Genomic DNA, 26331 nt, shown 5'->3' on the forward strand with positions numbered 1-26331 from the left:
TTTGTTTTGATTTGGTTGTTATTGTTTTTATTATTATAAAAACAATAACAATCAAATCAAAACAAATACATACTAATTTGACAGTTACAATAATAATATAATAATAACAATAATAAAAACAATAACCAAATCAAAACAAATACATATACTAATTTGACAGTTACAATCAGGTGATATTTTGTTTGCAATCAGAGTGACGTCAGAATATGTGGGAATAGCACACCTATGTTTTTTCCTTCCGCCATTGTCATAGACCATGGTCATAGACTAACCACAGATAAATAAAACATATAGGGTACTCTAGATTTATCATCCTTATAGAACAGCTGGCATCGGTTTGCTAAGGGAAATGCTTACCTCCTGCCTTTGTCCTACTCCATCCTGAACTCCTGCATCAAATCTTTGCATGTTCGTAAACTTTCTATTTATTACATTGTTATTTATTTTTGTTAATAGTCTATCCTGTTATTATCTTGTTCTTGTTGCAGAGTATATTCATCTTGTTATTTTTTCTGCAAGTTTATCTGTTTTTATCAACGTTCTGCCTCTATTACTAAAGTTTTACTGCACTGCTATCATTATTATGCTATGTTGTTATAATGGTTTTGTTTTTGTGAATCTCTTGTTTGTTAACTTGTTTAGATAGTTTGTTATTTATAATTTGTTATTTATAGTTGGTATTTATCTTTTATGTATTGTTCTTGAAATCTGGTTTTCTAGTTTTTTCACTACTTTTGTACTGGCCTTACCGCAAAGACACTATGTTATTCCTCTGCTTCTTTCTTTCTCTTATAAGACTACTGTATTTTTCTTGCAAAAAATTATGCAACCGTTTATAAATAAACAGCTGAAGCCAATTTATTGTTAGTTCTGTCCGGTACACTGTAGAGTTCGTGTTTTGTTTACAATTTGTTTCTTGTTATTTTAGTCATTAGAAAACCTCGTTTAACCAAATAAAACGTTATAATTTTGAACAATAACTCGTCCCCAAGTTATACAACCAACAGTAAAGCATATGTCATTAAATTAACCCTAAAATAATAGAAACTAAATTTTATCAACAGTAGCGATGATAAGTGTCACGTCACCAGACATGAACTAGACAACCAATTGCCATTCAACCATGCTTAGCTTGTGATATAAGAAATATATTATTCATTGAATGATCAACCATCTTTTGTAACCAACGCAATAGTCATTATTGTTCCTACTGTTATTTAGTACTCATTAAAAAATGCTAAAAAATGCTCACTTTTTTATAATAATTTCACTCTGTCGCAGCTAGAAAAATTATCGTAAGCAACCGTCGATTTCGAGGGTTTCACCATTGACTATATTTACCTACAGAAGACATCCCAGATCCCAGGCTTAAAATGGGCCGGTGCCGGTAGTAGTGTGAGAAGTAGTTGACGTGAGCTGCCGGTAGGAGCGCGATAGTAGGATTTTCTTCTATCTGCGCTCTCTCTCTCGCACATTCCCCCCTCGCTTGCCCCGTGGCCTACTCTGCATCGCTCTCAACTTGCACATTCCATCTCTCTTTGTCTCGCTTCCCCACCGACCACGTGACCCACTCTGCTACACTGCTACCATAGATAAAAGGAGTGCTGCTACGAGCTACGATGCTACGTCGCATCGCTACGCTACACTACAACACAACTGCTCGGGCAATGAATACAAGCTGGCGCTCGTCATTAACGGTCAAACCTTACGTTAATGTAGGCCTAGCTCACGATGATAATTTATAAAATTAGCATGTGTGTTGCGCGATATAGGTATATATAGTCAATGGTATCAAATAACTACCATACGATGGTAAGATGTCATACCTTATAATGTTATAATGGCATAGCTTAAGCTTACCATTGGCATTGACTTACGTTACGACGATCGAGTGGCACTGGAGCTGGAGCAGAGTGACGAGCGAGATCAGAGCAGAGTCAGGATAAGATTGGATCATCGGATTTCACGTGGACTCGGACTTAGGAGTCAACAGGAGGAGCGGTTAAACAATTTTTATTTCAGCTGCAATTTTTAATACGGAGAAAATAAGAGTAAAAAAATATAAATTATAAAATAATTATTTATAAAACTAAGAAAAAATATAAAATTAAATTAAAATTAATTAATTAACTATAGATATCGATGGTGGTGACTGGTGGCACGGCCGCCTTTAACTCCGGCCACGGCCTTCGAAGTGGCAACGTCGCAATCGCAAGTGGTGTTGTAACAGCTGTTTTGTTTGGAAGCAGCTAAAATGGTATTTGTGCTTTTACGAAAGATTGGTTACTGGACTATGACAATATTAAATCCGCTTAGAAATGTACAGATATAGATTTTCATTCATATTGTTTCGTTTTCAATTCTGTATTATTTTCAATATTTTATGTTCATAAATTTAAATAAATAAAGTGCGAATTGATGAGCTGATGCACTGGTGGGTGATGTGAGAAAACATGATTTCGAGTCGGAGTCGATGTGAGATTGGATTGGAATTGGATTGGATTGGATGTGGAGTGGGAGTGGATGTGATATGTGATGTTGAGTTGATGTTGGTTTGGTTTGGTGGGTTTGGTGGTGGATTTTTTTTTTAGATTGGATTTTGTATTGTGATGATGGGCGAAGGCGAAGGCGAGGCGAACGCAAAGCGCTAAGTTGAGTTGAGAAGAGAAAGACAATGTTCAGAGATTCAGTGAGGGACAGAAAATTCCGTTTCCTCCTTGGTGTTTAGTGTTAGTGAAATGATTATGCTAATTTTATTTATATGGTAACCATCCGTATGCAAAGAGTAGCCTAGCCTATGAATCCTGTTGTTAATAGCCGTTAATCTAGGGAGTTTCCTGGATCTCGTTATAGGCTAGCTTAATACATTAACTTAGTACTGTATTAACTAAATCATGTCAGGTTACCGAAGGGTAAACTACTATGAACTATGTCGCCTGTGTGTATCAAGTGAAGGTGCTAAAATGCACATTTTTAGAGAAGAGGGAAGGAGAAGACAGTTGCCATCAAAAATTCAAATGTGTCTACCACTGCAGGTAAGCGCTATCAACGGAAGTTTATCTGTTGGTTTGAAAAAGATGAACATCATAACATAGGCCTATCTTAGGTCTACACCTACTGTAACCACGATTACTAGAAAAATACCATAAACATAAACAAATTACGTTTTTGGCCCGAAAATAATCATTATTTAACATTGCTTAACTTAAATGTAACTGCCAACGGGTACAGTTTCTTAACTGGGCTACGCTAATATTGATTGAAACTATCGAATTAAAAATATTGATTAATAATCGATAATTTAAAACGCAGAGGATACGCGTCCGGTAACAGGACGTGGATTAGGCGTCCGGCAGTTACTGTCATAACCTAGGCCTAACCTAATCAACCAAACTTGCTGATGATGAAAAAATCAAATGAAGGTTCAATTCTCTTCATAACATAAAATTATAAATGCCAAAAATTATAACCAAAGATGTACAGTTAAGAAGAAATTACATTCAAAGCAAAATCTGTGACAATAAGTTAAAGAAACCTATGGGTTTCGAACCAGGGACCTCTTGGATATCACCCGAGCACTCTATCCACTACACCACGAACAACGCTGGCCGAACATTGTATCGTTGTGGTAATGGCGTTCCGGGACCCCACAACCCGGTGACGTCACCACCGGACGCCTAATCCACGTCTGGTTACCGGACGCGTATCCTCTGTGAATTTTAAATACATCTAACTTATTATAAAATTAAACTATCATAACCTAACCTTACCAACAAAACTTGCTGACGGTGAAAAAATCGCATGAAGGTTTAAGTACCGGTATTTACCTTACTAATCGGAACCGATAGTTTCAATCAATATTAGCAGCGTAACCCAGTTCAATGCTATTACTAATGTTCAATGCTATTAAGTTATAGCCTAGTAGCCTACCTATAGGATTCGGGCCAACAACGTCATTTGTTTATGTTTATGATCCATACTTAGGTACCGGTATTTTTCTAGTAGGCCTAGGCCTATTCGTGACTGTAATGTAACTATATGTAGGCCTAGGCTAGATAGGTTTTGATTTGCCTAGGCAAACGCTTGGGTAGACTTCCATAGGCCTACTTACATTATCTGTTGTCAAAAATTACCGAATGAAAATATCGATCGATGTATCGATTATTCGATAGCCTATATTGTTTGGTTAACCTAACAATATATCGCTTATAACTTATAAAATGGCTTAGTTAGGCTATAATTTTTTTAATTTTGCAAATATTTTGATAGCCTAAAACCTTTTTTCCTAGAATTGTACTTAATAAAATTGCCTTAAGTTGCCTTACCACTCGTTGCATATTAACGTTTTAAAAACACTTTTTAACTGTTCTTTGACATCTTACTTACCGCTTACTGCTGTTCTTCTCCTCTGCAGTCATCAAGATTGGGGGAGGCGTCATCTTATTATTTTTTTTCTCATTGTCCACTGGTGATTATTCTTTGTAGGCTAGATATTCTATTGTCTTCCATTAAATGTATGGTCATCCAGGAATTCATAAGCTGTAGTAGGGACGTTCGAGAAGATAATTTTTCAATTGGATATAAGTTAGTGAATTTTTTTGAGTCTGTAGGCCTAATAGTTTTTAGCCGATGTGGTAGTAAGTTGTAAAGTTTCATCCCTCTATATAAGTTGGGGTAATTCCTGTTTTTTCTAGTCTATGTTGCGGTAAATTTTGATCGTTTCCTCCTGGTGTTGTAGTTAGGCTATGTGTTTCAGATTGTTTTGTAAGATTCAGTTTCATTGCTTGAGTTATAACTTCAACCATGTAGGCTACAGGGATGTTAATGTGAGAGTTTTTTTTTATAAAGAATGGTTTGCAGTGTTCTTGATAGTGGAGATTATATTTAGGTTCTTATTTCTTCTTTTTGTAGTACTGGTAGCCTATAAAAATTGATTGAAAGAGGTCTGTGCTTGCTGTGCCCAGGCAACAATTCAAAAACGGAGGCGTGATTCTATAAGTGCATGGTCTAAGCAATTTTGGTTGTACGGTAATAAAGTCGGTTAGGTTAGTTATCCTTCTCGGGCCTGCAGCGGCCGTACGAGTAAACGCTCGTAAGTCTGTACTTACCAATGGGTTAAGCAAAACTGTGCCTTGGGTTTGACTCCATATATTCCCGCCGCAGTGCCTGTTGGCTTTTTCGAGCCATCCGTAGGCTATAAAAATCCCCTTTTCATGTATTCATGTTCACCTTTATCCCAGGCTGCCCTGTCAACAATGTTGACATTGTATGGCTTTTCTAGATCTGTGATCTTCACCATCCTGTCTGGTAACATTTCCAAGGTGTCCGTCTGCACCTTGTCCACAATTCTTGTGTGCTCACTGGAGGCTTTACACTTCCAGTTGCCACTACAAACCATTCTGTAGGCTGCCATCCTTGCCTCCCCTTTCACAATGATGTCGAGAGGTGGCAGGCTTGGCACTAGGCCTACTTCCAGGGCTGCAGTTGGAGTGCCTCTCATGGCTCCTGTGATGCTAAGGCAGGCCACTCGCTGGATCTTTTGTAATCTCTTTACAGTGGTAGTTTGCATTACCTTGGTCCACCAAACCACCGAGCCATTCACCATCATCGGTCTTGCAACACTAAGTTTATAGCCAGTTAGTCATATCTGCCCTTAGCCCCCCAAGTCTTGAAAATGAAACTCAAAAATAGTCGCCTGAGCTGAGACTACTAGGATTGACGACGTAAGGTACGTAATTTTATATTAGCCTACTTAAATCAATCCTGGAGGCAATGCTGAATAAGTTAGATGATTTTTGTTTTACCCAAAAATGAGAATTTGAATTTGTATCATAAGCTGCTTAACTATATATACTATTTTTGTTTCACAGGTGCAGGAAGATGATTCTTTGCCAAAAATTATTTGCAACCAGTGTGTTGAAAAACTAGAAAGTTTTTTTGACTTTCGGAAATCCTGTGTGAATGCAGAAGCAATGCTTGAGAGTTATTTCACGTCATCAAGATATTCTCCTGAGTTCATAAGAGAAGGAAAGGTAACCTTTTTTGCTACTTTTGCACAATTAGTATTTTAGTAGTTCCAGCTAATTTCAGTTTAACTAAATATAACTTCCATCCAAACATGTTTGGCCTCTACGATTTTTCTATTCATACAATGTTAGGTCTGCTAACCATTTCTCATCTTAGTGGTGACAGTTGTTTCTTTGGCTTCTTTGGAGTCACAGTGAGTATGACGAGGCCGCAAGAGGCGACCACACTGTCCTCGGTGAACGCTGCAGCCATCTTGTTTATTTGGTTTGTATTTTTATAAAAAAAATTTTTATCATTTTATTTTATCTGAACAATAAATTCAACAGAAAAAGTGTTTTTTAGGAAAAAATATTAGGCTATATTTAATCACTAGGGTGTAGGCTACAGTGACTTTTCAACCCAAGCTCAAATTTTACGATCGAGGCAAAGCCGAGGTATATATTTTTGTCATATGTGACATTATTTATCAGACTAGGGCCTAAGTTAGAAAACAAAAATACCTTTCATGTAAAGATAACCTCTCAAAACGACTTCCAGCTTGTTTTCAGGAGCGGTTCAGTAAGTGATTAGGCTAGATCATTTTAGTCTATTGCGATTGTCTTACTATACATTATACTGTAGATATGTCGAACTATTGACAATAATGCAAAACCATAAGCTACAATCGATTAACCCAAATCAATCGATAAATAATTTAGATACATGCAATTGCTAACAATCGAAGTTTACAACTATTTACTACAGCAGATTTTTACTTCCCTAGGGAATAAAAGTGCCACTTTGGACCCGCAATGTGCCATCACATGTGTTAAAAACCTCGGCTTTTTTTGCTACAGTATGACAAAAAATATTTTATACTAGTTACTATTGCTTAAATTCGAGCAATTGTAAAGTACAGGCGATATTTCAAAACAAATAACTGTCATAATTTCCAATTACTTAAAATCAAAGATAATGTAATCAATCACTCCACACCAGTTATCGAAACTGAAAACGAACTTGATCTGAAGTCCAACGCTCTTGGGTGTATAATGTGTTTACTATGAACAGCTTGTAATTAATACAAAATATTCCTCTGTTTAAGTAAACAAAATCTTTTCTTCATTAGAAATATACTGGGATCTTGATGGCCTGTGGGGCAAAGCTCGAAGACTTATTACAGGAATTGGTGAAAGGGGTCGTCTTCACAAAAAATATTTAATTTTGACACATTGTTGTAAAAATTTGTCCATTATTAACAGAGGAGTAGTGTTTTGTAGAAATCGCCTTCACGTTCTATATGTAGGGATCGATAGGCCCTCAGCTGGTTTGTAATGCATTGTAAGCTGCCAGGACATTAAAACATTGAAAATTAAGTTCTTCAACAATCCTAGCTTACACTTGATTTGTTACATGAACTTTAAAACCATAGTGAAATAGTGAATTGAAAATATTGAATGATGTAAATCAAAATAATCTTAAAAGTAAATACTTCTAAAGGTATACGTCAAAGCTGAAAGCCCTCCGAAAAAGAAGAGCCAAGCAGAAGAAGCACTGAAGGTGCCGAATGTGTCAGGGCCAGTGAGTGTGGATAGTATCAGCAGTTTGGTCCAGGCTGGCAGCATCCAGATCATCAGTCCTGCTGAGTCTGAGCCTCCGCGGCTGTCTCAGTACAAGTGTACCCTAGATGTGAGTTATCAACAAACATTTATGTCAGGCAGCAACCAGTAAAGAACTTTACTGCAAAACTCAAATTTTCTGTCGTTTAGGTTTTATGGAATCTAATGTATGGTAATGTAAAATGTAACACTATTTACACACAACAGCAATTTGTTATGGGTGTCAGTAATTCAGCATTTGATGGAAATCGGGTGCTGCTCAAGTTCAAAATGTGCCAAATTTAAATAAGTGTATTTACTTTAAGAGAAAAATAATTGAACCAAGCATTTTGTTTTATAACACAACTTTAAAGTCCTAAGGTTAGCATTTTATACTGACTACATAATAACACATTTTCCATACGCTCATCTACAATGTCTTTTCTAGATGCAGCCAAACTCCATGGCGCAGGTGGTGGAATCGCCGTCTGTGAGTTATGCTTATCATACCAACACCAATGTAGCCACTACCAACACCTCACCTGGTGTTACACTGCTGAAGACTGAGGACAGCACACAAACTGACAACCACCGCTCGGAAAACACACATGTGAGTCTTAGAGAAACGCTCACACAATTCATAAACAAGTGATAGCTCTTCTTATTGCTTTAAAAATACAGGGTGTCCCGGAACTCTCAACCAATATTTTAGGGCATTGTTCCTGGGTAGTTAACATACCTAAATATCATATTTAAATTGTCCGGAAGTCCTTAGTTACACAGCCGCCATTTTGTTTTTTAAAGTTATTAATTTTTTTCTAAGGAATGGTTAAACATACGAAATTTAAACTTTGCACAAACATTTATGACAACTAGACAAAGCTACCAAAAAATTATGACGTTTTTTAAAATTTATAAAACAAAATGGCGGCCATCTTAAGTTTTGTTTCTTAAATAACTCGAAAACCGTTGATTTTACAAAAATCTTACAAGAATAACTTTTTTAAGGCAATTTTATTACAAATCGATTGACACCTTAATTTTTAAGATTGGACAAGTATATTAACTGAGATATGGTAGTTTTAGTGATACGTAACCGCTGGAGGTTAGTTGCAGTGCATGCTGAAAGCGGTCACGTATCACTAAAACTACCATATCTCAGTTACTTTTAGTTTTTTTAGTTTTTTTTTGGGGGGGGGGTTTTGGTTTTTTTTTGTAGTTGTCATAAATGTTTGTGCAAAGTTTAAATTTCGTATGTTTAACCATTCCTTAGAAAAAAATTAATAATTTAAAAAAACAAAATGGCGGCTGTGTGAGTAACTAAGGATTTCCGGACAATTTAAATATGATATTTAGGTATGTTAACTACCCAGGAACAATGCCCTAAAATATTGGTAGAGAGTTCCGGGACACCCTGTATATCTCGATATTCTGCATATCAGTTGGCCTAATTGATATAGTTCTAGCCTATAGCTTGTGCACAGTCAGATGAGTGGATTTAGCACTCCAAGTAATCAGAATGTTGACAGTTCAATCCTGAGAAAAGTCAGTAGTTTTTTGATGTTTTGAAACTTAACTCATTGACAATGAAGATGTCCCCGTAATAGCAGGAGATTTTCATGATTTTACGACAATCGCAGGTGATGACAATGATGTCTCCATGATCGCGGGAGATGTTCACAATTTTTTGCGATCGTGGGGTTTCACCTAAAGGAATGGGTGAAACCCATTCCCCCCCCCCGCTACTTCCCCCCGCCCTCGGGCTACTTTGATCTAGGGTCGCAAGTAGGCCTACTTTAAATGCACTGGGTCAGCTGATTATAAACAAACCATGCATTTAGTCTTTGTTTAGTGAAGTTTTTTTATAACTCATTGTAGATGATTTTAAAACCAATAAGGGTGTCCAGTAGAGTCGGGAATCAGTATTGAATTTCAAAATGGTCTTGAAAAGTCGGGATTTTGTTGCCTTCATTTTGTTCTCACAGTTGGGAGTTTTATGAACCCAGGTAAAGTTTAATGGTTTCTTGATGTTCATGACGACGATCACATTTTTGTGACTGCTGGAGACGATGATGATGTCTCCACGGCCTCAGGAGATGTTCATGATTTTGCCGCAATCGCGCTAGGTGACAATAATTTTTTTGTGACTGCGGGAGACAGATGATGCTGTTTAGACAGCTGCGGGAGATGTGTATAATTTTGCTGGGATCACGCTAGACGACGTTCACGTTCTCATGACCGCAGAATTCTATGGTGATGTCTACACTGCCGCAGGAGATGAACTGAAGTTTGCCGAGATCAGGTAATACAATGATAATGTCTACATGGCCGAGAAATGTTAGTGAATTTTCCGCAATCGACGATGACGTTTCGGTGACCACGGGAGTTTGTGATGATGTCTACACGGCTGCAGGAGTTATTAAGAAGTTTGCTGCAATCACGGAAGACAATGACTTTTCCGTGACCACTTGAGACGATAATGGCGGTTCTGTTGATACAGTATTCAGGGTTTTGCTTCGACCTCGAAGATGATGTTTCTGTGATCAAAGGAAGATATTCCGGATTCGCAGTGATCCCAGAAGTCGACGATGATGTCTCCACGACCGCAGATGATCACCCTTTTTCCTTTAGTTTGGCTTGACACACACATCCTTTAGTTCGGCCTTTAGTGTAGCTTTTAGTTTGGCTTTATATCAGGCTGGCACACATCTAGTTAAAATAAAATTGTCTTTTTGTTGTTAGATCTTCATTTACCATTGGTATGGTCTTAATGGTAGTTATTTAATGCGTAAAGAAGGGTTTAAACCCAAATTAGAATTTTTCATTGCTGCATCAATTTTTTTTCTTTATTTGAAAAACACGCCATTATCTTTTAAATACTTAAAAACGACGTAAAGACAGGGTTGGTGTAGTATACCGGTAACCTAATAATTTAGATAATTTGGTAAAAGTATAAAAAATGGTATCAGTATCAATAATTGAGAATAGATCTTCTGTATGAGTATCCAGAATCGATAAATTTTGGTTCGGCACATCCCACATTGTTTAAAAACTAGTCTTGAAAAGTCCGGAGTTAATCTTGAATTTTGAAATGGAAACAAACTAGATACCCTAATCAATCCATAAACGGTCCTGTACATTTTTTAAATCTGTACTACTCAACGCATGTTATAGCAAGATAAACGTGATCAGTGTCTTCAGTACATTTCCATTTAGAACTACATTTTGTTGACTAAAATATGGGTTAACAGGTTTTTGTAAGAAGCGATAGGTTTAGGTTAGAATCTAATTCACTGGGTAACTTCTGTCTTAAGATCTTAGATTAAGCACAAACTATTTTTAGGACGGATACAAATGCTTGTGTTAATTATTCTGTATTATTTTTTTTAGATTCATGATCATATGGATCAAGGAACCACAACATACTACGTCAGAGTGCCTAACACAGTTGAGGTAATTTCAGTTATTTAATTCTAATATACCGTACTGAGAGACCATTTTACTTTTTTCACATTATGTTTTTATTAGCATACATTCTGATTTAACTAATTTTTAATGAATATGTAATTAAAACTAGTGTTGGTCGGATCCAAATATCGGACTACCGGATCCGCTGGATCAGAGCTACAACCAACGTCCGATCAGATCCACAAAAAATATTATCTTGGGCTTTATCCGGTTTTAATGGATCCAAGTTTACTTTTATTTTTATACTATTAACACAAAACGTCCTTTATAAAGTACAATTCATACATAAGAACAGGTGGTTTGTCATAGTGATGTATTTTAAAATAAAATTAATAGTGACTATCTGTGTCAATATACAAGACTATCTGTATCCATGTACAAGACTATCTGTCTCCATGTACAAGACTGTCTGTGTCCATGTACAAGACTGTGTCCATTTACAAGACTGTCCGAGTCCATATACAAGACTGTCTGTGTCCATGTACTAGACTGTCTAGGTGTCCATGTACAAGACTATCTGTATCCATGTAAAAGACTAACTGTGTCCATATATAAGACAATCTGTGTCCATATACAAGACTAACTGTGTCCATACACGAATATCTATGTTCATGTACAAGACTGTCTGTGTCCATACAAGAATATCTATGTCCATGTACAAGACTATCTGTATCCATGTACAAGACTAACTGTGTCCATATAAAAGACAACCTGTGTCCTAAAAACACAGACAGTCTTGTATATGGACACAGATAGTCTTGTATATGAAGACAGATTGTTTTATATATGGACACAGACAGTGTTGTACATGGACACAGACAGTCTTGTATATGGACACAGATAGTCTTTGACATTGCCTACCCATATGAGTTATTGATGTCGACATATACTGTCACATTACCTAGCCATATGCATTTTTGACATCAACAAATACTGTGAAATTGCCTAGCCATATGACTTATTTAAAAAACCCGCCCTTGGAAAAAAAAGAGAAAAAAACTTATACGGATACGGACCTGAAGATCCGGATCCATTTACCGGACATTTTCTTGGATCCGCCCATCACTAATTAAAACCTTATTGTAATTTGGTACTATCATATGTTTTAAAACAGTAGTATTTTTATGTAAATATTTCCTCCTCTGTAGCCTATTTGTAAACAAAAATATTGTTGAATAATTATTTAATTCCGAATTCCCACATGCTAATATGCTTAGGGGAACTATCTCAAGTCACAACCATATTATATCATACTATTATCGTGTTAATTAGCCTTTAATCCACTAAACACTAGTGCCAATTACAACTATAAACCAAAATAAGGGCCACTTATAGGACATTTAGTTTGCTTTAGGCTACAACTTAGTAGTATAAGTTACTTATGTAAAGGTTTACTATCTTGATGAATGTTAGCAGAACAGTTCTCCGGGACACAGTGAAAACAGTGAGGTGGTGGAAGGGGAAACAATCCATCAGACCATCACCTTCGCTCCTAACCATGGACAGGATATGCTCGTTCACTTTGGCTTCAACAACAAAGATAACAAGGACCAGAACAATACAGCTACCATCATCCGAACTGATGAGCGGTAACACGATCATAACATTTTCCATCAGTTTTTGTAATAATCAATATCCCGCTGCAGCAAACCTACTGACTAATCGAATTTTCATTTGCCTCACTGGATTTTCACTCAATATTTCCTTAAACATATCAAATTGATTCTGTCTTTAAATCATTAGGTTTAACAAGTAAAAGGTTTGCTGCTACAGGGAGGTGTTTTTTAGTAAAATGTCAAGAGACTACCCCCTAAAAAGCGTTTAATCTCACATTGACTTTAACTCTTTGCGGTCAAATGGCGAGTATAGGTGGCCTAGAGATTGAAAAAAAAAAATGAAAAACATATTTTTGTTTTGGTTTAAAAAAGATGAAGTCAAATTGCTGCTAGGAGAAGGGGGGCTCAAGTAAAACAGAAAAAAATTGAGGACTTTTTCAAAAAGCCAGTTAGTGGACTGTGTTTTTTTTACCCTCCCTATAACAGTGCACTAAGTATAAATAAATAGGTTAGGAGTTAAGGAAAGGCCAATTGGCTGATTAGGATTATTATGTACAAGGATAGGGATCAGCTAGCTTACCTGGTAGATAAGAGTCCAGATTAGCCTTGATTACACATAAAACACATGAAACACATGACACAACACAGAAAAACAGAAAAACTGATCTGTGTTGTGTCATGTGTTTTATGTGTAATCAAGGCTAATCTGGACTCTTATCTACCAGGTAAGCTAGCTGATCCCTATCCTTGTACATAATAATCCTAAATATAAATAAAGTATTCTCTATTTAAATTTTCAAGTTTACTTTACCTAACGGGATGATTTTTTTAAGAGCCCCTGAACCTTCAATGTTTATTAGCATCACCTTGATTTTTTTTACTGGACCACTGGTTTAGTGACAACCGCTTTCCCTCAGTCGGTAGATGAGCAAGGTCAAAAAAGACATTTTGTCTGTGAATTTTATTTTTTCATATAAAAACAAAATATTTTGTAAAATGTTTACTTTTATAAATCAGCTCCTCAAATGGTAAAAAAATGGTTTAAATACCTTAACTGTCAGGTGATCCTTGGAGTAGTAATTACACTACAGTAGAACCTCTTTAATCCGAACTAATTGGGACCAGGGGTAGTTCGGACTATTGAATAGTTCGGATTACAGAACATATTGTTGTTTATACACAACAATAGCTAGGGAAAAGTGAAAAATGCTTTATAAAGTAAAATACAGTGTTTATTTAATACAGTAGTAAACATAGGGAATAAACGGTACTGTACATTACAATTAAAATAATTACGGTACGTATATCAATAAATACAGTATACAATAAAGAACTACTGTACTGTGTATAGAGTACAGCAATGAGGCGTTCGGATTAGTGGACGTTCGGATTACAGGGGTTCGGATTAAAGAGGTTCTACTGTACTGCAGTTTCAGCCCTCAGGGGGCTTTCTTCAGGTGTCAAAGGAGGTCAAAAGTTGTCATTCATACGAATTCGTCACATTTAAACTACGAGAACACAAATACGGACACGAACATAAAAAACGAATACACGTGTAAGAGTCACAAACATTTCCCATGGTTGATTTATGCGCGACACGTGCGAGGAGCTAGTCTAGACTCACTCATTTTAGACTAGCTCCTCGTCGCGTTGCGCATAAATCAACCCGTGGGAAATGTTTGTGACTCTTGCATGTGTATTCGTTTTTTATGTTCGTGTTTGTGTCCGTATTTGTGTTCTCGTAGTTTAAATGTGACGAATTTGTATGAATGGCAACTTTTGACCTCCTTTGACACCTGAAGAAAGCCCCCTGAGGGCTGAAACTGCAGTAGTGTAATTACTACTCCAAGGATCACCTGACAGTTAAGGTATTTAAACCATTTTTAATTAACTAAAGTGATTCGGTGGCTAACATCATGTTCTTAAATGGTTTCTCCCTTTGTTATTAATCACCGTTTATTTGGAAATGAAATAACATATGCAACGTGTAATACTACCAGTACAGTACACTCCCGATTAACCAAGGTTGATGGGACCGAGACTACCTTGGATACCGAGAATCTCGGATAACATGGAGGTCGCTTAGATTTTGAGGTTAGGAGTCTCGTTAACACATTAGAAAGTCAAATACTTATAATGTATGACTTTTACATTGAATATAATTGATAAAATGTAGTTTTAATGCAAATAATCTTCTGAATAAAGTAGTGCTATTAAAGAAAACAACAACACAAACATGCTCAACGCTTCTTCAACCTTCTTGAAAAACTTTAAACACACTAAGTTTACAGTAAAGTAGGCTACTATAATTTGTGTATTATTAGAAAACATTCTAAATCAACTTGATTCAATCATGTCAACTCAACATCAAAACATCGTATGTAAACAAAGGCTGACTAAAGCTAATGCCACTTCGATCGCTTTCCGATCTGTAGGCCTAGTAATAATAACTGACAATCACTACAGTATTAAGGGTATTTGTTGTAAAGTTTATTGGCTAAATGAAACCCTAATTTTAAAACTGAAATGATATTAAATTCACCGTAATATTATAAGGAGTACAGTACAGTAGATTTAATAATGAATCAAACAAACATAGATATTGAATGAAAACACTTAAACAAAAAAGTTTTTATGGCATCAATTGCTGTGTGATTTCAGCGAGTCCATAGCCCAGATCGGGGAGTTTCTCCGAATGAAGACGGTGGTGGTGGAGGAAGAAGTGGCGGACAGTTCGATGTGTGACCAGTGTGGCAAACACCTAGAGACTGCGGAGCAACAAGCGAACCACGCAATGAACTGCTCTGCCCATGACAACAAGGACGCAGCCGGACACTATGCCTGTGACATCTGTGGCAAACCTTTCAAGCGAAAGGAACATCTGTTCCAGCATCGGAAACTACATACGGGTGAGTCTCCTAGATCGTAGGTATACATTTTGTTTGCACACTTTCTTTAAGATGTAGAATACATAGATCAAGTGTTTTGTTATTGTGATGAATGAATAAAATGATAACCAATGTTATAAACAAGATTGGTGAAAAGTTCCGGAACAGCTGAATATGAAACAATAATAAAGATAGAGCTACAGAACATGGTACAAAGTCACTGGGCATAAGAACCATTTCAAAACAATATTCAGTGATAGGCTACACTATAAGATTGCCCATATAGACTCTCTGTGTGGCTAGTAGGCCTAAGCTTTATCCATATTTAATTTGTTCTTGAAATTGTTAAACATTCCACGTTTTAAGATGCAAGAGTATTCGTATTTTTTAAATTCCATATTATGGACTATTCCTAAATATTTTCAAATTGTGATGCAGTAATGAGTAATAATTATTTTTGTTTCTTGTATTGTAGTTTTGTAACTTTTCTGGAATTTAGAAGTTTATTGATTAATAAAGTAAAAAAATAAAAAAGGTGAAAACCAAGCAATCAGTATGTTCTCATAATGGATATGGGGTTATTTTTTTACCTTTTCCCTTTTTGTTCATTATAGTCAAGTTTCTCTGATCTATAAGTTTTAGCTCACTGTTGTATGTGTGTGATAGGTGAGAGGCCGTACTCTTGTACAACTTGTGGGAAGTCATTCAGTCGCAAGGAGCATCTTGTACGACACTCAGTGTCTCACACTGGACAGAAGACGCACGCTTGTGACATGTGCAGCAAATCTTTCTCGAGAAAGGTAGTTTGTCTATTGTAATTTCTTTCAGGTCAATCACAGTTTTTTTTTACATTCTGACTCCAATCCCTTGTCAATACCAACCCATTTATATAATAAATATGCAAGCCTTTCATTAAAATGGATTATAAAAAATTATATTCCATTTTATCATATTACTCTATTAGGGTCACCAAAAAAATATTCCAATACATAACAACACATAATCATACATACAGTGGAGTCCCGATAATCCGAACTTCGGTACCTAATCCTAAAGTCCGCTTAATCCAAAACCAAAAAATATATTTTTTTGAATTTTTTTTTATTAAACTTTTAACAGTAACTTTTAACACAGTTAGCTGTACCTCGTCAAAGTATTCTGTTGCGGCGGGGCGAGATAAGACTTGTTTTGTAGAGTATTTTAATAAATATATCACCATTTTTGTTATTAACATTTTTCATTTTCGTACCGGGTTCCAATCCCGCCAAATCACATTAAATTTTTTTTTTCAAAATTTTCAAAAAGTAAAAAAAATAACATTTAATATTTGGTAATCCGAAATGGGCCCGGTCCCAACCATTTCGGACTAACGGGACTCTTTCCTCCACAAAATTTAGGCGGTTCGAGGGGAAGTTCCCCCTGCTGAACGTATGTACGACACAGCTGATTTACGTTTTGACTAACCTCAGCTGCTGAGCTATTGTTTTAAAGTTATGATCAAGTGGAGGAGATTTCTTCTCCTAAAACCGCATAAGTAAATTTTGTGAACAGAGGATAAGTATGTAGACAACGTGTATAGAATTCTAAAGTGATGATTTACTTGGGACAGATTAGCCTAAATAAATATTACAACTGAATTTACTGAGAATGATTATTTTGCATACTGCACCCATCAAGCTGTTAGGAAAATCCTACTTCCTACTAATCTTATAATTGAGAACACTTAAATGGATGGATGTTTTGGATGCTCGATTAACATATAAGCATTCTTATCTCAAAAATCCTTTTGGGCTCCGCCCCAATGGCTGTAAAGTTTCCCATGTTAACCTTATGAGAATTCATATTTAAAAAAGAATTAAAGAATTTTGACGGCTGTTTCAACTTAACTAGACAAGTTGGTCCTATGATATTCAATAGCAAGTTAAGGTTTACCTACAGGATGCAGAACTATTATTATTATTTTTTTCATTTATTACAACATCTAATTTGAACCAACTAGCAATCAAAAAGCTGTGAAAAATTAGAATTTTACTTTCTTTATTGTTTGGATGCAGTGGTAAAACATTATGGCTATGGTAGATGTGCTTTACTATAGCATACTGTAAATTAAAAGAACCAAATATTCTTAAACCTTCTCCTGTTCCATTGCAAACGCAAAGCACGAGTATAACTGCAATGAGCATTTAATACTTTTACGCCAACCCCATACAAAGGACGGGAGCTAGTAGAATCATAAATTATGAAGATAGCTTGAACATACGAGTAATTAAGATAAACAATTAATTCATTCTTTATAATGATTTGTAAAGCCTTGTTGGGCACTTAATATTCAAATAATTCAATTTTTACTGGTCACTTAACTGTAAATTACACTAAATTTGCAATTTAAATAAATTCAAATGGTGTTATTCCAGGACAATTTGCGCAAACACCGCAAGACTCACGGGATTGCTGGACCTTACGTTTGTGAGATCTGTCACAAGTCTTTTGTTGTAAAGCACTATTACCTGATGCACAAAGCCACCCACGCGACGTCAGAAACACCTGAGGAACCGATTGAGGCTCCACCATTCCGCTGTGATGTCTGTCATAAAGGTGAGGGTCAACTGTTGAGTGTTCTTAGTCTACACAATATTGTTGCATTAATGAAAGTAGAGATCCCTAACTAACTTTACAAGTCGGTCAAAGCAGATTTCAATGTTTTTAGTGGGTTCCTGCTCAGACTCATTTTGCGCCTAGTTTTCATGCCTTTTGATTAGCCTATTTGCCAAATTAAATGCCTCCTAAAGAGGAAAAGTCCATGCCATTATCTTCAGGAGCCTATCACATACTAGGCCTATATTTTTCCTGAAGGAACCCATTCTAAAGCTAGTGAAGGTAGTCGGCTTTCCTCTATTCTGTTTACACTTACCTGAACAAAACCAGTTTCTTGGCTCACTGTGTCTATATTTATGGAGGAGTTTTACTGTCCATTGACTCTTGACAATCACAGAAAAAGAAACAGAAAATTAATTTAACATTCATTGGCACAGATTATACGGAGATATGAAAAAGGGCACTCGTCATTACAAAAAGTAGACTGTGAAGTGTGACTAAAGACTTTCCTGTTGAGTAGAAGCATTTTACCAACCACCTAAAAATGAATTAGTTGAGGAATAAGTCAGCCTTAGTCACTAACAAGAAACCAAGATCGCGCCACTCATACTACACTCATCTCCATTCATACTTGGCTTCACTCGTACTACACTCATCTCCATTCATACTTGGCTTCATAGGCTAGGCATATTAGGAATAAAAGTGGCAGTTAGCGGAAAGTTTAGGTACAGTCCTAATCACCATTGTTCTTTATGTTTTTTGGGTCGCTGAACACGAATATGAGGTTTGCTGACAGATATTATGCCCGGAACATTGTTTTTTTGACGAAAAAAGTCAAAATTCAGGTATTTTCTTTGGTTTTTGGGCTAAATCTTGGTGTAAATGGGTTTTCTGAAAATACCCGGGTTTGTAAAATTAAAGAGCATAACATTTACTACAAGTTTCATACATAACAGTTGTTTCTACGACAAACCGTTACGTCACTAGAGCACACTAAAAATAGGTAAAAATACCAAAAATGTAAATAAACGCTAAAACGTGCCGTTTTACATTTAGTTAGAGAAATATAGGATATGACCTTAAATAAATTGCAAGAAAACGTTTTATGGTTTTCTTTTGTAGTGTTGGGTCTGCAGAGTGACATACTAAAAGTTGCCAAAAATCGGTCCACAGGAAACCTCCTAAAATCACGATAAAAAATGGTGGCTTTTCCCAACATTGGTCAAGTTTGAAAAAAAGATACCACATGCATTCTTTGTTTAAAATTCTTTGAGATATTGAACTGGGACGGCCACCGATGTTTATTGGGTGGTTAGTACTTCATTTCAATAGCAAACTCATTTTTGGCCGCCATCTTGGATCCACCATATTGGATATAAATAAAAATATGTAAAAGTAATGATAACGTTGTGACACATCATTACAAACTAGATTTTCACGCTGATATCAATGCCGAAATCCGTTTTTAAATATCTTTTTACGTTTTGAAGATATATTCAAACGAAAACTCTTCCCCATACTTTTTTTATGGACGTATCGTACTTCCGTAGATTTTTTAAGATAATTTTTCTTACATCTCCAGTTCTGATCAACGCTTGCAGTTCAGTCTAGCCTTTAAATATTCTGTGATGTAAGGACTTTCATTTGACCTATTGATCATTCAAATTGAACGAGTTAGAGACGAGCTACGATCCTCAAAACAATATTAAATTTAACTTTTTATAAATCTTTTTTATTCAAAGACTTATATCTCGGATTGTTAATACATCACCAAGTTATTTGTGGTCTCAAATTACTCATTTAATGATTGGCTTTAATTTGATTAATCATTTAATAAAATCTGACAACTTTAAAATGAGCCGTGTGCCTTCATTTAACATAAAATAATTTTTATTTTGAAATTTGTCTTTAGTTAAATACATTTATCCCCAATTTTAAATAACTTCCAAAACTCTTTATGATCTTAAATAATTCGTCAAAGTATTGAGTTTTATTTTAGCTAAAGATTACTTATTGATTGTTATTTATAATTGGGTATATATGTCTTAAACTAAAGACAAATTTATAAATAAAAATAATTTAATGTTAAATGAAAGTCCACGACTCATTTTAGATTTGTAAGATTTTATATAGTGATTTATATAGTGATTAATAAAATTAAAGCCAAACATTTACTAAGTAATTCAAAATCAACTCAAGATAAAAATCTTTTAATAAAAAAAGTTAAATTTAATATTGTTTTGAGGATTGTAGCTCGTCTGTAACTCGTTCAATTTTAATGATCAATAGGTCAAATGAAAGCCCTTAAATCACAGAATATTTAAAGGCTAGACTGAACTGCAAGCGTTGATCAGAACTGGAGATGTAAGAAAAATTATCTTAAAAAATCTACGGAAGTACGAAACGTCCATAAGAAATGTATGGGGAAGAGTTTTCGTTTGAATATATCTTCAAAACGTAAAAAGATATTTAAAAACGGATTTTGGCATTGACATCAGCGTGAAAATTTCGTTTGTAATGATGTGTCACAACGTTATCATTACTTTTACATATTTTTATTTATATCCAATATGGCGGATCCAAGATGGCGGCCAAAAATGAGTTTGCTATTGAAATGAAGTACTAACCACCCAATAAACATCGGTGGCCGTCCCAAATCAATATCTCAAAGAATTTTAGGCGGGTTACACACCGGTGTCGCGGATATGATGTCGCCGATATTTTTCGTGTCCGCGACATGCCCCTCGAAAACCAACCTATGTTATCTTATGGAGCTTTACACACCAGTGTTGCGGACACGTTGTCCGCGACTCGTGTCGCAGACGCGTGTCTCGAGCGAACCAACCGGTCGGTGTTTGGACAGACATGTCTCGTGTCTCTTGGGCCCGCGCATGCGCATAACACGTTTCTAGTTAGTTTCGGCGCTGTCACTTGGTCTTGGTACTTCTGTTTTGTTTTGTGAGTTGAGTGGTGGGTTTACTCGAGTGGTGGTTATATTATACTAGAGTCAATGTGAATTGACTGGACAACTGATTATCCTTCCAATAAGGATGGGTCCAGATCTCTCTTCTCACATTTAATCTTCGTCGTCGTCTTCGTCTCCGTAGCATCAGCAGCATCAACACACCATCTTCTTCATAGGATGACATTATTGAAACTGACGAAAAACTTAACTGATTCCCTCTCATGTCGCCAGCACGTGTCCCTTCTCCCATGGTTGCATTTTATTACATGTCGCAGACGTCATGTCCGCGACATCAGAAATATCGGCGACATCATATCCGCGACACCGGTGTGTAACCCGCCTTAAACAAAGAATGCATGTGGTATCTTTTTTTTCAAACTTGACCAATGTTGGGAAATCCGCCATTTTTTATCGTGATTTTAGGTGGTTTCCTGTGGACCGATTTTTGGCAACTTTTAGTATGTCACTCTGCAGACCCAACACTACAAAAGAAAACCATAAAACGTTTTCTTGCAATTTTTTTAAAGTCATATCCTACATTTCTCTGACTAAATGTAAAACGGCACGTTTTAGCGTTTATTTACATTTTTGGTATTTTTACCTATTTTTAGTGTGCTCTAGTGACGTAACGGTTTGTCGTAGAAACAAGTGTTATGTATGAAACTTGTAGTAAATTTTATGCTCTTTAATTTTACAAACCCGGGTATTTTCAGAAAACCCATTTACACCAAGATTTAGCCCAAAAACCTAAAAAAATAAGCGAATTTAGACTTTTTTGTCAAAAAAACAATGTTCCGGGCATAATATCTGTCAGCAAACCTCATATTCGTGTTCAGCGACCCAAAAAATATAAAGAAAAGGTGTGATTAGGACTGTACCTAAACTTTCCGTTAATTTTCCTAAGATGCCTAGCCTATCACTCATATTACACTCATCTCCATTCAACCTTGGCTAAAAATACCTACTTTCGTATGGTTGCCATTTCAAAAGTATTAAAGTACTAATCCAGGAGTTGGAAAACTAGACTTGGTTATGACGGAGATTGAAACGTAAATGAGCTTAACTGACTGCCCCATGTTACCTGAGACAAATACAAAAATATTCTAATACATTTTTTACTTGCTGTCCAATCTATAAATAATCAACCAATATTCTAGAATAATGTTAAACGTTGCTTGCAGGTTTCTCTACCAAGCAGTATTTGATCTCCCACAAGATGCTCCACAATCGCAAGTCAGTTGTTAACGGCGATAACACGTCTGGACAGGAACACCAGAGTCACAGTGAGTCTGACGAGCCACAAGAGGCAATCACACTGTCCACGGTGAACGCTGCAGCCATCTTGCCTCCCAATGTGATCCACAACGGGACCACCACGCCGGTGTTTCAAGTGACGTCGGGAAACACGACGTACTTGGCGACTGCTGCCACCACTCAGATGCTGGAGAACTACAGACGGCTCCACGCCTCCTCGTGACCCCCCACCTCACGGTAAACTCAATACCAAAGGTTGTGTTAAGTCCCTGTTACCTAGAATTACAAGTAGTAAGACTAATTATACCGGGGTTGTATAACAGATTTAAAATTCAAAATACTTATTATTTTTCATGTTTTGTTAATTTTGAAACCGAATAAAACAGTAAATGTTGCGAGTATTCTTACCTTAGGTGAGATAGATAGATCATTGTGCAGATTAAAGCGTATTTTGCCTGTCGCCAGTTTTTAAGTATTTTCTGCTTTCCAGATAGAAACATAATATATCATAACACACATTATATGATGAAAGTATTATTTTACCTTGGAATCAAATTCCAACCCAGTTAAAAATTTATAAAACCCACCTCCAAAAAATTAAGTGAATCAAATCAACATAATCATATCAGTATTAATAATTAGTTTGTTAAGTTCAAGTTTTGGCATAAACTGTATCTATTCTAGGTATCCAGCAATTAGTTCTATGTATGTAGTAGAAAATGTAAAATAATGTAGTTTGGTGTCATATTTTGAGATTTTTGGGTACAGTTTTGAATCAAAACGTAATGAATTGGGAAAGTGTTGTGTATTTACAGCAAAATTGCAAACTTTTGTTATTATTCCAGCATGTTAATCTATTCATTTTTATTTTTAAGGGTTGCTTAATGGATACCGTACTTGTAATCTCCAAAGACAATGTTAACAAAAGTTTGTTTTTTATGTAAGGAGTAGACCTGACTTAGGTGAGTCTTGAAAGTACTCGGAGATCAATTCACTCATTAGGTGGAAAACAATTGTAGTTTGAAATAGTGGTAAGTTTAATGAAACTTACATAAAGTAAATTATTATTGTTTTACAATCTTTTTTACCAGGTTATCACGATAGTTTTATTTTTATGTTAACCAACTTATTTGTTAAACACATGGTTGGTTATTTTTCTACGTTTTTTTTCATGTTCTTATCTTGATATGGTTTGTATATTAGTATTTTATTTATCATTGAGGCACATTTATTTTGTCTGTTAAGCAAAACGAACTTGTATACTAATCATAATACTATTTACATATTATGTTAGAATCTAAAGCTTAACTAGATTCTAAATTGACACATTTAGTGACTTATCTAACATATTTTAGATTACGTAGACAAGTTAGTCTTGAAATACTTGATATGCGGTTGTTTGAATTTTGACTGAAAAGGCAAACCTAAAATAAGGCTAACAAGAAACCAGGTTACCCAAATCAGATGTATTGGCGAAGTGTTTATCTGAAGTATATTTCCACTATCGGTCAATAAATGTGTAAAATTTTAAGACAAATTTGTTTAGTTTATATATTTATTTTTTTTAACAAATTTTTTAGTTTGGTCTTTTATATTTTTTTGGGAAAAACATTTAGTCTTGCATATGAATGATATTAAGTATGACTTTGAAATGCAAAACAAGTAGGGGTTGGAATTTGTACTCACAAAGTCTGATAATAAAGGTGGAGTAAGAATTGTCTCCTCCAAATTTGTTTAAGGTAAAATTAAAATACCCCTGCCACAGCAAACATAACTAAGCAAATTTTAAAATATTCATCACGTATGTTGGTGCGATCGCCAGAAATCATCACAGATGTTGCCACACTTGCCAGAAATCATTACGGATGTTACTGATATCAAAGGGAAATCAACACAAATTTTGCCTTGATAAAAAAAATAAGATCACTTAAATTGCTGCAATTGGAACAAATTAGAGTATAATGAGTATATGGAATTCACCAAAGGGTTTTTGAATGTACTTGCAGGTGTTAAGTTTTGCGTATTTGAGCGTCAAGTTTTGCTTTGTAAATTTTGAACCTGGAAAACCAGAAATTGTCCTTAAATTGTACGATTTACTCAATTTTTAACCCATACAGCCCTGTTCCCTTAGTCCAATTATGCTGGTTCGAGAACTCGTTCGAATAAATAGTTGTTCAAGAAAACACCACTATTATTACTGTTGTATAACAAAATTAATTTTTGTTTAATGAACTTGCCCATTTTATCGATTCAAGATCATTAGTTTGACTATAAACACCAATTTATTTTGTGCCGTTAAAATTAAGTTGGTAAGACCTGAATGTCAGGTGATTGTATTTGGAACGGTTTAGCTAGTCTTCCCACAAGTTAAACATTTAAGGAATAAGTCATAATCATCACTATATTTTATTTTATATCAAAATAATGCTAGGGTAGTGAGTAGATTATTTTGTAAGCTATAACTTTGTTTTAAAAGTTGATAACTACATTTGTATTGCCTTTATACCAGTGAATATTGGATAATTTATTTTAGTGTACATAATGAAGCCATAATAAAAGTGTTTATATTTTTTCATTTTAATAATTTTTGTGTGTACAAATATGAAAGATAATATATTTTACATAATCTTGTAGGCCCATTGATGAGTAATTGTAAAGTATGATCTTGTGTGTAAATAAAGGAATTAAATAAAACTGTTGATTTTTAATACCTTTGAATGATATCAGCCTTTAAAAATATTATTTACAATGTACATAAAACCATGTATTTCAAATGGGAGTTTCCCAAAAATATTAAGACCCAAAAAATGCACCTGATGTTTTTAAATATTCTTAGGCTAGATTCTCTTTGGCACCTTCGTGAGAATCAAGCTGATAGTAAAGATCCAGTTTGTTTAACAGGACTATCTCCGTTAAGACTTGAGCTAGACTGAAATGGCAATGTGGGAGAATAGTACTTGGGTAAAAGCAGTGTTGGGGAAGCTACTTTTAAAATGTAGCTAGCTACAACTAATGCTACATTTCCAAAAAAGTAGCTTAGCTACAGCTACAGTTACGAAAAAGTAGCTAGCTACAACTACAGCTACAATGAAATGTAGCTACAGCTACAATTTTAGCTACTTTTCCAAAGACGTTACTTTTTATTCCACGCACATTACGTGAATGTAAAATTAATTGCAACTACATTTACATATTGAACAAACATTTAAAAAAAATGTCAGTATTGTATCTAACATTACTTGGAAAACAAATTATTCCTAGATTGTATTTAATTTGTTGGCATTATAAACCTAACATTACAACAACAGAACCAAATAGTTGGGTGTCCCATCATATTTAGTAGGCTACTTATTTTTAAATATTGCATTATTTTTAAGCATCTTAAATGTAAATTTCATTAAGTTCAAAGGACATACATCCAAACTATATTTTAAAAGCTAATTTTATTTCTTTAATATAGATTCATTTATAGTATAGATGTCTTATATCATCAATTAAGACCAATAATAAAACTGTAAAACGATTATTTAAAAATACTTTTTGTGTTACAGAGCCTAGCCTACTGAAATTGGAGTTTATTGCCTTTCTTTACTTTTAATGTTAAAAACGAAATTGCTATAACTTTTAACCATAGTGATAAGTTACTTGTTCTATGAATAACACTTTTCAATGTCAAGAAATCGTCCTTTATTGTCATTATGCATAGGGCAAATTTTGCTTCAACCTAGTTGGTACAGAAAACAGTATATTCAACAACTTATCCTGAAATTGGCTTTTAATTTAAACATGTTGAAATTTGTAAAGTAAAAATAACATGTAGGCCTACTTGACTATGTAACAAGTTGGCTATAGTAGGCTTGTTCTTGCAAGGACTAAACAGATATATTCCTAATAATTGAACTTGGAACTTTTGGTATTCGTCTTAAACCATAGCATAGCCTAGGAATAGTCCTATACAAGAGCTGTTAGCAGGAGCAAACTATGCTATTTTTTCAATGTAA

General features: G+C 35.2%; 1 protein-coding gene across 3 annotated transcripts; it reads left to right on the forward strand.

The window, feature by feature from the left end:
* Window positions 1-2660: 2660 nt before the first annotated feature.
* On the forward strand, window positions 2661-25007 carry LOC128995075 (zinc finger protein 629-like). 3 transcript variants are annotated; one of them, XM_054419959.1, is made up of 10 exons: window positions 2661-3035; window positions 5871-6032; window positions 7507-7695; window positions 8053-8214; window positions 10995-11057; window positions 12486-12661; window positions 15290-15537; window positions 16183-16316; window positions 17931-18111; window positions 22258-25007. In XM_054419959.1, the coding sequence occupies exons 1-10, from the start codon at window positions 2895-2897 to the stop codon at window positions 22551-22553; spliced, it is 1752 nt and encodes a 583-aa protein (XP_054275934.1). In that variant the 5' UTR covers window positions 2661-2894; the 3' UTR covers window positions 22554-25007. The 3 variants fall into 3 exon arrangements, with proteins under 3 accessions (XP_054275934.1, XP_054275935.1, XP_054275936.1); XM_054419960.1 differs by having other exon boundaries at window positions 12489-12661; XM_054419961.1 differs by having other exon boundaries at window positions 8059-8214.
* Window positions 25008-26331: the final 1324 nt, after the last annotated feature.

Source organism: Macrosteles quadrilineatus, unplaced genomic scaffold, assembly GCF_028750875.1.
Source record: "Macrosteles quadrilineatus isolate MER2022 unplaced genomic scaffold, UCM_ALF_1.0 Scaffold_5__1_contigs__length_97177068, whole genome shotgun sequence".
NCBI classification, from domain to species: domain Eukaryota; kingdom Metazoa; phylum Arthropoda; class Insecta; order Hemiptera; family Cicadellidae; genus Macrosteles; species Macrosteles quadrilineatus.